Raw genomic sequence first — 13,206 nt, 5'->3', positions numbered from 1 at the left:
GCGCATCCAAAGAACACCATACCTACTGTGAAACATGGGGGTGGAAACATCATGCTTTGGGGCTGTTGTTCTGCAGAGGGACCAGGACGACGACTGATCCGTGTAAAGGAAAGAATGAATGGGGCCATGTATCGTGAGATTTTGAGTGACAACCTCCTTCCATCAGCAAGGGCATTGAAGATGAAACGTGGCTGGGTCTTTCAGCATGACAATGATCCCAAACACACCGCCCGGGCAACGAAGGAGTGGCTTCGTAAAAAGCATTTCAAGGTCCTGGAGTGGCCTAGCCAGTCTCCAGATCTCAACCCCATAGAAAATCTTTGGAGGGAGTTGAAAGTCCGTGTTGCCCAGCGACAACCCCAAAACATCACTGCTCTAGAGGAGATCTGCATGGAGGAATGGGCCAAAATAGCAGCAACAATGTGTGAAAACCTTGTGAAGACTTACAGAAAACGTTTGACCTCTGTCATTGCCAACAAAGGGTATATAACAAAGTATTGAGATGAACTTTTGTTATTGACCAAATTTTCCACCATAATTTGCAAATAAATTCTTTAAAAATCAGACAATGTGATTTTCTGGATTTTTCTTTCTCATTTTGTCTTTCATAGTTGAGGTATACCTAGAATGAAAATTACAGGCCTCTCATCTTTTTAAGTGGGAGAACTTGCACAATTGGTGGCTGACTACCGGTAAATACTTTTTTGCCCCACTGTATGCTAAGTAGCCTACCTGCCATAAATTCAAAACATAGTGTATCAATTCCAGGTATGAGACAACATCTGATAATGAAGTACCACTACTGTTTTCATATACTGCCTATCACAATAACCAGTGCATCTTCAGAGGCCTGGAGGGTTTAAGTGGTAATAAAGTGCACTTTGGACACATACTTAGGTGTTTAATGGGTTATGATCTGAGAGGGCTGTTTTATAGCTATACTCAGCTGAGAAAACATTGCATCATTTGTATTTCCTTCTCCCATCCCCACATAGATAACAATATCAAATCACACTTGCCTTTTTGTTAAAATTTGTATGGCTATTTATAGTTGGTTGTTTAGGTTCTGCAAAGTTTTCCTTAAACTAAATATGTGAAACTCCATTGCAGTTTTTCAGTAAGATGGCAACTAATCAAAACAACATTTTATATACTGGTTATTTCAAGGTATACTGGTTTTTCTAGACCTACAGAGTTTGAGGTTGAATGAAACAGAGGGAACAACGGGCATGTTGCCCTTTTGATGTGAGGAATGTGTACCCTTCCCCTCAAAGAGATCCAAATGTCACGGTGAATCCCAGCAAAGAAATAAATAATATACTGACACCTCACTGGCCTCTGTAATCGTGTGATGTTGGGTTATTTTGTGCGTGTGTGTTAGAGTGAAAACAAAGGAACAGGACACATACATTGTAAAGACCTAGGTTACGAAATGTTCTTCGTCTAGCTAGCTTTCTAAAGAAGTTGCGTCAATGTGAAGAGTTCTGTGGTGATGACAGTGCAAATCATCACCAACTGGGAAAACAGGTTGACTGCACACAACAGATGTGAGCTTGAGAGATGATATTTATGATGATTGATGATATTTTCAAAGAAGAAGGACACAAATCCAATTAAAAATGTTCTAGTGACATGTTATTTCACAATGGTGTCAATTATTTATGGTGGCCATTCCTCATTGCCTTCACGCAAAGGTCCACTCAGCTTTTTGCCTATTTGTCACTACCATTGTGAATGGTGGATAACGTGCCAATATGTGTGCCAGTATATTTCAGATGGGAAAGCCTAAAGGAGGTAAATAAATCTTTTGCATTATTGTGAGTATTTTTCTTCTTGAAGGCATGGCGAGAAACGTAACAGTGTTACGGGGTAGAGCCGTCTTTAATGTCACAGGAAAGGTGATAAGGCAAAGCTACAAGGTCAACACTACATGCCAAATAGGGCCTGAGGGCTGAGAGCATAACACACACATGCACACACGCATGCACACACACACACAGACACACACACACACCCAGGGAGGTGGAGGCTGGTTAAGGACAGGTGAAGGACAGTTTGAAGGGGCCTCTTAGAGGGACTTGCTGTCGAGACAAAGGTGAGACACACCAGGTTAAGCCAAAGGGTTTAGGCAAGGTGGACAAGAGTGGGGACGATGAAAACAGAATGACACAATAGTAGAGGAGGGTCACTGACATATCATCACTTTCTGAATTAATATGCTGAACTTGAGACAAATAGTACAAAACAAATATTATTGTTCATTAATTAAGAGTTTATGGTCAATGGTTGAATGAAAGTCTTCCCTCCTTTATCTCTTTTGGTTCTGTCCTGAGGGAATTTGTGTTGTTTGGCGGCTTATGCTTTACTATGTTCACCAGCCATTTGCTAACTTCACTGGGCAAATGGTGTGCAGTGTTACAAGCTTTTTAGACCAAAAATCACTACTGAAAGGAAACTACGCTGTAAGAGAATTGAGAATGAAACAAAACAGTGGGCTGAGATACCTGCTGAAGATCTGGAGCAGCTGTGAGACTATGCAGCACAGATTGTGCAGACAGTCCACGGCGTCCTGTGGTGGCGCAGGACCCCCCCCCGGCTGAGCGCTCTGCATGGAGTTAGGGTCAAAGCCCAGAGCTTTGAACACTTCCCAGCTGAAACATGACAGAATAAAATGACCTCAGGGGTTAGTTGAATGGAATAAAAAACAATAGCTTTATCAAAACAAACCTTCTAAAGTGTTTTTCTTTTTTTTGCACGAGGCATCGATCGCTGTACAGAATGATTCGTCTTGCAGCAGAAAACAACACTTGAAAATAACATGAAGTGTTTGCTGCTTAAACGAAATGAAGGCATTTTGTGGAAGAAAATCTGTGAAATCAAATAATCCTCAAATGTTCTCTGCAGTATAAGCATCCCTAATCCCTGTTACACCCACCTCATCTGAAACACATAAGACCAGAGGTGTTCAAACAGGGCCCACACTTCCTGGTGCGAGAAAGGAGCAGGCGTGGGTTGTTCCGCTTCTTCTTCATCATCATGATACTCATCATCTTCATTCATGACAACATCGATGGCAGGAGATTCCCACTGCACACACAGACAAAGATGATAAAGCTATCAAATCCAACAGTGTGTAAAAACCTGCGTATGATATACAATATATTTATGCTATAAGGTATAAGCCTATGGTATAAACACAAAACACAGTATCATATCTTTTTTGTATTTCTGTGCTTTCCAAAACATCACAACATCAAACACAATTCAGAGATTGCAGTCGTAGAATAGTGGCCCACCCTTTGGACAGATAAGAAGTGGAATATGTTTGAGCTGTGATTGCATTAGGAACATTTAAACTCCAAATTAGCTCCTAGTTTACCTGTGGTTGTCGCTTATTGAAAATGTTGTCCATTCTGGAGATGGCAGGGGAAACGCGTCTTGACCTTTTCCCAAATGCTTTCACAAGCTCCTTAGCATCTCGGAGGAGTGCTGATGCATCTCTACAGTGCGATGTGCCACCTGAGCAGACACAGGACAGGAAGATATGAGCACATATGCACCATCAAATAAAGGGACACTTGCATTCAGTTGCCGTTTTTCTACAGATACACCTAGGCAAAAGGGGACACACAAGTTTTGTGTGTCTGTGTGTGGGAAACAAAAGAGCCAGGCAAAGAAACATTGTGGACAAAAACAGAACAGGGCTGCAACTATTGATTGATTTTATCATTGATTCATGTGCTGATTAGTTCCTAGATTAATTGTGTGCTCTAAAAAACATCATAAAATAGTAGAACATGTTCCATTCCAGTTTCTCTAAATCAAGGTGATGTCTTTAAAAGTTTTGCTTTGTCAACAGAAGATGTTATGCAATTTCTGCATGAAGAATGTCTAATCTTCATGATTAATCATCTATGAAATTGTGAATGTTCTATTATAAGTCAAGGTTACTGTGAGCATGTGTGTTTGTCCAACTGTGATCCAAAATGCTATGAGACTTTGCTTTTCCTGAATATTTGAAAGGACATAACAGATTCAGAATGACTATCAAAACAAAGAGCCAGAAGTTGGTTGAGCATTTCTATAGTAGTGCAACTTATGTTAAATGATTTCCCGACCCATTACTTTGTAGTGGAATCAGGCTGCGTCATTTTAATCTACTGGACCCTATGATAGGTGACACCGGTCTCTAGCCCCAACCTAACATACCTTTGAGCTAATTTAAAACTACCCATAAAGCTTTGTCTCTTTTTAGGCGGTTGTAAAAGATGTGTTAAAGGTCACCTATTATGCAAAATCCACTTTTTCATGTCTTTTATACATAAACATTTACTGTGTAAAGAGCTTCTGAAAGTTTCAGGAAAAAAGGTTCTCTCACTTTTTGTCCTGATCCATTTATATAAAAACCTGTCTGAAAATGACCTTTTTCTTGGCCACTTTATGATGTCATAATGTTTTTTGGCTTGTGTAACCATTAGCCAATAACTAACCAAGGTAACCCCCCCTCCCCCCCTTTTTAACCAAATATCTCTCAGAGCGGCGTGGGGAGTGGCTCCTTATTTTCATTTAAAGTACCAGACAGAGAATCAGCCCTTTTGAAACCGGGCTGAAACAGAGGGGTTTATGGGACGCCACAATGATCTGTTTGGTATTTGGAGCCAAACACTTCAGAGACATGTTTTGAATATATCTGAGACCTATAATATATTGAGGAGAAACAGTATAATAGGACCTTTAAGACTGACTACAAACACACTAACAGTCTGCTCAAGGGAGAACAGCAAAAACAAAACAAAACCACATGCAGTACTTTTCCACTCTGACATTCGTTCTTAGCCTCACATACGGTTTACCCCTCCCTCCCTCTCTCCCTGCTCCTTTCTTCCACCTTTCCTCCTCCTCCTCGCCCTTCTGTCACAGTCTTGGAACAGAGCCAGGCTGCGTGGTACACCAAGAAATCCTGAATAATGTCAGCGTACCAGGGATACAGAGAGCAAGGGCAAAACTCCATTGTTTTCCATAAAAACATTCTCGGAAGCCTTCAAAAATAATTGGGCCACAGTTCAAACTCAAACAGGTGGACGGGGAGATTTAGATACACACAAACACAAACACACACGCGATTACATGTGATGTTATTAGATCCAGTAATGAGATCCAGACACAGCAGGGCTGCAGTGGACAGCTCAGCATCTGTTTGACACACATTTGAGTGTCCTGTTTTAGCCGATGACCTGATTCTGCATGTAGTTCTGTAGGGCTGTAGGGCTGTAGCGCAGTGCAGGGCACACCACATCATACAACAGTGGAGTAAGCGTTTTACCTGGGGGATGACTCAGTATTTAAACTCACTGTCCAGAGAAGTAAAAAAAAAAGGCTACGCTTACAGTCTCTAAACTGTCACGGTGCATTAACACAGTGAGGTATCTTTGCATTTAGAGACCACTGGGAGCTTTGCCTTGTTGCTTCAGCAGATGTGAACGTTTGTGCTTGTGTACCTTAAGATATTTTTATTTTTCCCGAACTCCATTGCAAACCTCTAAATGAAGATTAAAATCAGCTCCTAGGATGTTTTCAGCTACCTTGTATGACGTTGTCAAGCTTTCCTTTTACTAGCAACAGAGAAAAATGCTTAATACATTTGTTTTAACAGATTTTGAGATGAGTGACTCAGCATTATGTAAGCCATATTTTAAATCACAGTTCGTGGCAAAGCAGCTTAAAATAAGATCAAATTCTAAAACTGGATTGATTTATCAGACCAGATTATATGCTCATTCCTAAACTGAGTAATATATTCATTTTTATTTGTATTTTAGTTTCATTTCTCAATTAAGAGATTCAGAGATTCCAAACAAAAACCAAAATAATGATGATATTTAACTGGGGTAAAATGTATTTTAAAAAATATATATATATATATGTGTTTTTATAAATACTGTTGAGAAAAACTGAAATACATGTAGTTGCTCCCTTTCTTCTACCTACATACCTGAATTGAAAAAGTTGATGAGGGTTGAAACAGTTTGCTGTTTCCTCCGTGGGACAATGTTCCCAAAGACTGCAATCCAGTGCTTTTTAAAACATTTCAGAACATCTAGAAGAGTCCATGGAGGTTTTATGTAAACTATCTGTGAAACAATAAAAAAAACACAATAAAAATTATCTACATGAAAAAATACAAAATATTGCATTGTTCAAAATGACATCCAGACACGTATGTAGCACAAGGACTGACCTGAGGAGGAGATATGATTCATCATTTTCCTCCAAAAACACATACATCTAATGACTTCAAAGTCATGCGAAGATTAAACCAAAAACAAATGTTTGATCTCCTCAGATAAGATTTTGATGTTTTAAATGCACGTTAATTACAAATATAAGCTAAAAAGATCAAATGAAATTCTAAGTGCAATCTTACATCTAGCCAAATGTCTTCGAAAGCGGCCTTCATCTCCACCTCCAACACATCTGACAGCACGTCGAGCAGACACTGTTCTAGTTCAGAAACACTGCTGGGGTCCCACACTGGCCTCTCGTCCCCTCGCTTGTTATCTGTTATCAATTGCACACATAACGTTTGTATATGAGATAATGTATGAAATAAAACATAATGCAGGACAGCACTTATTCTTGAGCAAGATTATACATGTATGTACAGCAGCAAAGAACAGGAGCACATGCTAACTGTCCATTGACTGTGTGATGGGGAGGATTTCACTCTTTATTGTATTTAATTACTTGTTTGTTAAATATATGTCGCCTGAATGGAGGCAAACAAAGCATGGAAAAAAGTGGTAAGACATAGCAAGTGAATGTATGGATGTTTTGCTTGAACTATTACAACATTACAGAATATGGCAAGTAATTCCTGTTCTGCAAGAAGCGCACATTCATCCCTGGCTCACCGTTCTCCTCTACAGTATGGAGTACTGTCCTTTGCATGCGTGGCTGGACTGGTGCGTAGATCCTGTTTTGCATTGCTGATGGGACCTGAGGGCCGACATTTTGCGGAGGGTGAAAGCCATGTTTGGATCTCCCAACCTCTGCCTCCAGATCAATCTTGCACAAGGCCTTCACTCCACTCAGGAGGGCCTTACTGCACAGGTTCTTATCATTCCTAGAAAGGAAAAAGGGGAACACATGTATTTTCTTTACCAGGAAAGTCTATATGGCAGTGTTATCACAAACAACATCAATAAGACCATTAAATCTCATCTATTTTACAGCAGCCTAAATGAATGCCTGCCCCCTTTCTCTATTAATGTTGTGTCTTTAAATATTGGCATTCAAAGAAATAGGTAAGATGGAAAAAGAAGGTGAAACAATACAATGTGCACATTCATCATTAACCAGTTACTCTGTCTGCCCCTCTCTTTCTTTCAGCCCAACTGGAACTATCTGGCTGGACCCACTCTCAGTCACATGCATGTGCATTATTGCAGAGGACAGAGACTCTGCAGCAGCAGCAGTAAAGGGCGGGGGAAGGGGAACTCACGTGCATAGGATTTGAGCACACTCTGGGTACAGACTCTGGTATTGCAGGCAGCACTGCAGCACCCGATCATCATTATTCTCGGCATTCAGACCATCTGGGGACAAGGAGGTACAATAAGAAGAGAGAGGACGAGGAAGACAGAGAGAAACCTGACAGTCTTTAACGGGAGAATTGTTTAATTCACAACACTGAAAGCAGTGTACAAGAGTATTCTTTCAAATAAAGACAAGGAGGAAGATTCAAAGATGAAGAACACAAGATGGAGATTCAAGGTGCATTTCAAGAGAGGCACTAAATGCTTATAAGCTCCTAAATTCTTAGCAATAGTCAACAATATTTCTGGTAAATCTACTTTATCCCATGCCTTTTCGAAGAGAATTTCATCCCACCGTTGAAAAATGTATGTCTGATCAATAATATATACAGCTGAGAAGTGGGTGACCTCATGCATGGGTGAAACCTGCCCTTGAGATGCTCACAGCCATAGACTGTATATCTCACAGCGTATGAATAATTCTGGAACACAAGCTACGTGATAGTGCCACCTAGTGGTAGACGGGACGCCGGGCAGCTCTGCGGCTGTGTGTGTAAATTAATAATGTACCGTTAAGGTGGAGAATTGCTATAAATAAAAGACCATATGTTCAGTCAAAAGTCATTAAAATCATTGATAACAAAAACTACAAAATAATGCATTTTATTGATTTTGGTTTTCTCAATGAATTAATTAAAAATCAACGACCAGGCGCTAACAGAACTTGTTTATTTAGAAATGTTTACAGTCTACAAGGAGTTGTAGATTATTCTAATGTGCTGCTCTTACTCAAGTGCTTTTGTTTTGCCTGCACTCACTGTTATGATTATTTTGTAACCAATGCTGGCATTTATATTAGCCTGCTTTTTCTAAGATAAAATCCAAAAGTACTCATAATACATCTGAAATGAGCTCATGAACAGGTTATGGAGACATAACAACTTTCACTGACTTTGTACAGTCCCTACTTGTAGGGTTGCTCGATTATGGCAAAAATCATAATCTCGATTATTTGGGTCAATAATTGTAATTGCGATTATTAAATGCGATTATTCATTGACTTTAAAAACATCCATTTATTGGAGAAAAAAAATGTGAACAGTATGTTTTTAACAATTGATTACCCTGAACTTTAAGTATAATTCAACAGAAAAACCCAAAAAATAATATATAAAAAAATAATAAATATAAAGTAATAATAATAATTAAAAGAATAATAGTTTTATTTCGATTACGTTGTTTTCTTAATCGTTGCAAGCCATAATCGTAATCGCGATTAAAATATGATTAATTGAGCAGCCCTACCTACTTGTATGTAATACATTTATTCCACTTTCAATGCACTGATCATTCCCATATCTTCCTTAAATCAGCACTCACTGTTGCTCTCGCTGGCCTGCTGCATAGACTGCCCCCACAGGAAAGGTGCCCGGCTCTTTAAGCAGTTGTAAATGTACGAGATGGCAGGAGTAGCGAGGTGGGCCACAGACCCTGACAGACCCCTCCCTCGTTTGAGGGAGTCCAACTCCTGAAGCACCACCCAGGGGATCAGGACTATCGGGAAGCCCAGGTCTAAGAGAGAATGAAGGGGAGAAAAGGGAACCAGTGATTAATCAGATGTCATAACAAATGTGCATTTCATTATGAACAGAAGCAAGCTCAAATAAAATGGAAATGGGAATTCATACGTTCTTGGAAACTGTGTTCTGTATTAATACACAGTGGAAAAACACAATTGATATGCTGTGATGTTCATTAACCCTAACAAATGACATTATTATTTAAAATGATGATATGTAAGTAGAAGGTTGAGGACTGAGAAACATGTATTGGTTATTTCTAATGAAGATGCAAACATATTTTGCTTTGGGACATCTTGTTAGGATGCTTGATAATAGTTCAACGTCTGGTGAGGAATATCTTTAGCTTACAACTGGAAACTTGTAAGTGAAACCTACTCGATAACTTTTATAATAGCATGTTATATCATTATATAAAGCATATGAAATATATCAATTATTCTATAAGAAAAATCCAGTATTAAAACAATTATAAACACCTCCAAGGCCGTTCATTCTGATCTTTTTGATATAATCCAGGTGACTGAGGAGAATGTTGGTGTCCATGACGAGGATGAGGTATTGCTGGTTAGGTTGTTTACCTGCAAAAAGGAAATGACATTTCATGAATAATGACATGTTCAAAAGTTCCGAAGGAATCAAATCATACCAAAACAATTTGAGCAAAAGTGTAGCGACTGTGAAGTTATGTATCAGAATTTTTCTTTATTTTGAAGGAACAGAAATGTTGTGAGGACTTTGTGATGTTATATTCTTATATTCTGATCCATATTATGTGCAGTTACTCTATAATCCTAAAATGATTGCAAAATATATGTACAACATTTTTTGCATTTCCTTATTAATCAATACAACTCACAGTGTGTGTCTGCACCGCCCTCTTCTGGAGGGTCTATGTCCATACAGGTGAGATCCCCATAGCTTTGCATTACATTCACCTCCAATCTCTTCTGAGAGCGAGCAAGATGAAGCTCTTCGACCACTTGCATCTACAGAAAAACACATTTTTAAAAATAAACAAAACAACTAACATTCTATCTGCCATTTTAATAACACACTGATGGTATTACAATAAACTAGCTGACGGAATGAAACAAAGGTAGTACGGGAAAAAAAACCTCCTTATTACCTGGTCATACCACGGCGCTGGGACAGTATGAAACGTATTTGGAAGTTGTTCTGCCAAAGGTGGGCCTTCATCTTGTCCTTCAGATGAAACACTAGGTGTAACATCTGGAGAGACGGGAGCTTGCTGAACAGTTTTCTCCCCCGATTTGCTGCTTGATGCTGCAGTTTCTGGAAGCTCAGGCACAGGTTCAAGACCTTTCTTTGTAGTTTTTGCTTCTTTCTTTTCAACAGTGCTTTCTACTGGAGTTGGTCTAACTTTTTTTGGTATCTTAAATTTAAAAGGCACAAATGGTGGGGCTGCATATACTTGTTCCTGAGAAGATGATGGCTTTTGTGACCCCAATGTGACTTTTTTCACCACCTTTGAGCTACTAACAGAGGTAGAGGTAGTGGAGGACTTTGTTGTTGTAGAGGCAAAGGGAGTTTCAACTTCTATCCACATGCTCTTTTTGGCCTTGTTTTCTTCATGCCTTTGGCACATCTTCTTGAAGACGTCACTCTTCTGCTCCCACGCAGAATCCTTGGATACGGAGGAATTATTGCTAGGTTCCTTGGTCTTGACAGTTTTGCTATCATTTTCAGTCCTCTGTGATTCCTTGGCTCTGTACTTCTTCAGTTCATTCTTCCCCTGTTCGTTCTGTTCAGCACAAACCAAACTGGGACTCATTAGGTGCTTTTTTAATTTGGATGGGGTCCCCTGGGAAGACTTCTCATCCAAGCTGCCTTTAGATGTCTTCTCTGTCCCCTGAGGAACTGCACCTGAAGTATGCAAGTGTTTTGAGGGTCCTGCTTCCTCAGTTTTACTCCCACTGACAGTTTTATCTTTCCGTGAAATGTCATTTTTTGCTTTACTAGAGAATTTCCCCCCAAGGTCTGGTGGAGAGGCATGTTTTTTTTTTGTTCTTTCTTCTTCTTTTTTAACAGATTCCTGGTCTTTTTCTTTTGTTTTTGCCAGCCTGTAGACAGGCTTTTTAATCTGGCGAGTACTTTGGGGAACATCTTTAACGGAAGGAAATGCACTTTTTTCTGGTTTTGTTTCAAATCTTGATGTAGAAGAACAGAATAAATGTCACAGTCGCATATAATTAACACATACTTCATTCAAGTGAACCGTGCGTTTAATAGGCTACATAATATCAATAGTAATATTTTTTTTTAAATAAAAAATTCTGAATCATACCTCTCCTGATTTTTTAAATCTGGCTTCCCCCTGCTACTTTTGTTATTCTTGGTGAGATCTTGTTTCTTGGATTCCTAAAAAAAAAGAAAACATATTGTTAAAATATGGAAATGGCTTGTTATGGGTAAAACAAAAATAATCTGCTACAATTTTGGTAATTGTTTTATTATTTTCAATTATTCCAGAATGTTTTTGATGGAATAGCCAAATGATGATTTTTACACATTATGTGATATTGTGAAATGTAAGAGGATTTTTTTCATATTGGCTGTTGAATTCCTTCTTACCTTCTCATCTTCTTCACTTGACAATGACAAGCCCCTCCGCCTTCTTTTTTTTGCCTTTTTTGACATTTTCCTGTGAAACATTGATTTGTAAAAGTTCTTTAGTGACTATGCTTCATCCTAATACAACAATACATGTTGATCTTCGATAAGGTTCTTCCTTCTTTTGCTCTCAATATAAAAAAACTGGAAATGTGAAATAGCCATTTTTAACTAATGCAGAATGAGACTTTTTCTAAAGTGTGATTAAGAAAGTAAAATGGAAATATCCCCTAAATCTTACAATCTATGTATTGAGCTGTGAATAATAGGGGTGTAACGGTACACGAATAATTTTGGTAAGGGCCCTTCGGTTCGGTACACGTGTGTACCGAAGTGTACAGAACGAATATAACGTTAAACGTAAAACATTGAGAACGTGAACAACTTTTTGGAAGTAATCTCAGGTGCTGCGTCGCAGCATTCAGAGTAATTTGCTCACATTGGGTTCAACGCGTCTTATGCGGCTTTCACACCAGCGCTTTTCCCTTTCTAGCTCCGAGCTAGAGCTTTTCTGGTTCAGCTCCGGTTTCCCTTTTCTGCTCCCGCTCTGTTCACACCGCACAGAGCCCGACTGGTGCAGTCGCTGCTGCGTCATGACGTCACCGTTTACATCGCTGATTTGCTCCCCAACGGCGCTCACAACAACAACAACAACAACGGGGGACTGCGTCGGGTCGATGATCGTGTTGCTTTTAATCATACGAAGTCAGATTAAATAAGATAACGACTTCTCCAAGCTTATACTTTTCTCCAGAGTGCCGTGGTTCATTGTTTATTAATGTGTTTCAGCGGCATTTACCGACCGCTGCAGTGCTGCTCGTCCACTGGAGTTTATTCTCCCGTTAGCTCTGGGCTAGCTAATACTTTAGAGCGGCCTCTCTAAAGTATTCACTGTCTGACTGTCACACAAGCAGCTGATACATGGAGCCTCCCCTGTCATACTCCAATGTAACGGAAAAACAACTAAAGAAAAACTAAATAGTAATAATAATAAAATGTCTCCACTGATCTATGATGTAAGTGTGATTTATGTATGATTCCAATCGCTTTTTAAAGTCAAAATCAGCCAATTTGCCAAGCTCCGCTACAACTACAGGTAGCGATGAGAAGTGAGGCAGGGACGAGCTCTGCCTTTCGTAAGCCCACAGTAACTTGCTGGAGCACGGGCACTAATTTAGCGCGGGCACTTATTTTGTGCCCGCGCTCAAGCCAGTTACTGAGGAGGCACAGATGAGCTCTGCCTCACCTCAGAATGTATCACCCCACAGAAACTGGCTGGAAAGCGGGCACTAAGCGCATGCCTGTTACCATCTCACTGTAGGTCACCAATGTAATGTTTGTAGATCCCTTTATTACATTTATTACATAGTCTCTAAATAATTTATTTAACGTATATATGACATTTAGGCTCGCTGGTCTCATCATATAACGGCAATGAAAAAAGCAGCAGGAGAGGC

At 39.5% G+C, this 13,206-nt stretch overlaps 1 protein-coding gene across 1 annotated transcript; it reads right to left on the bottom strand.

Moving 5' to 3' along the window:
- Positions 1 to 2,489: 2,489 nt before the first annotated feature.
- Positions 2,490 to 11,775, bottom strand: swt1 (SWT1 RNA endoribonuclease homolog; the record flags this gene model as incomplete). The annotated part of the gene is made up of 13 exons (XM_010783911.1): positions 11,711 to 11,775; positions 11,424 to 11,497; positions 10,245 to 11,286; positions 9,975 to 10,104; positions 9,595 to 9,696; positions 8,916 to 9,107; positions 7,502 to 7,595; positions 6,912 to 7,123; positions 6,425 to 6,558; positions 5,993 to 6,131; positions 3,380 to 3,519; positions 2,936 to 3,087; positions 2,490 to 2,651 (listed from the first exon to the last, which is right to left on the bottom strand). Coding segments are annotated over exons 3-13 (2,123 nt in total), but the record flags the coding sequence as incomplete, so codon positions are not given.
- Positions 11,776 to 13,206: the final 1,431 nt, after the last annotated feature.

The sequence above is a fragment of the Notothenia coriiceps genome, unplaced genomic scaffold (genome assembly GCF_000735185.1).
Source record: "Notothenia coriiceps isolate Sejong01 unplaced genomic scaffold, NC01 NC01_scaffold00026016, whole genome shotgun sequence".
NCBI classification, from domain to species: Eukaryota; Metazoa; Chordata; class Actinopteri; order Perciformes; family Nototheniidae; genus Notothenia; species Notothenia coriiceps.
This window is presented reverse-complemented; position numbering and strand designations above follow the sequence as displayed.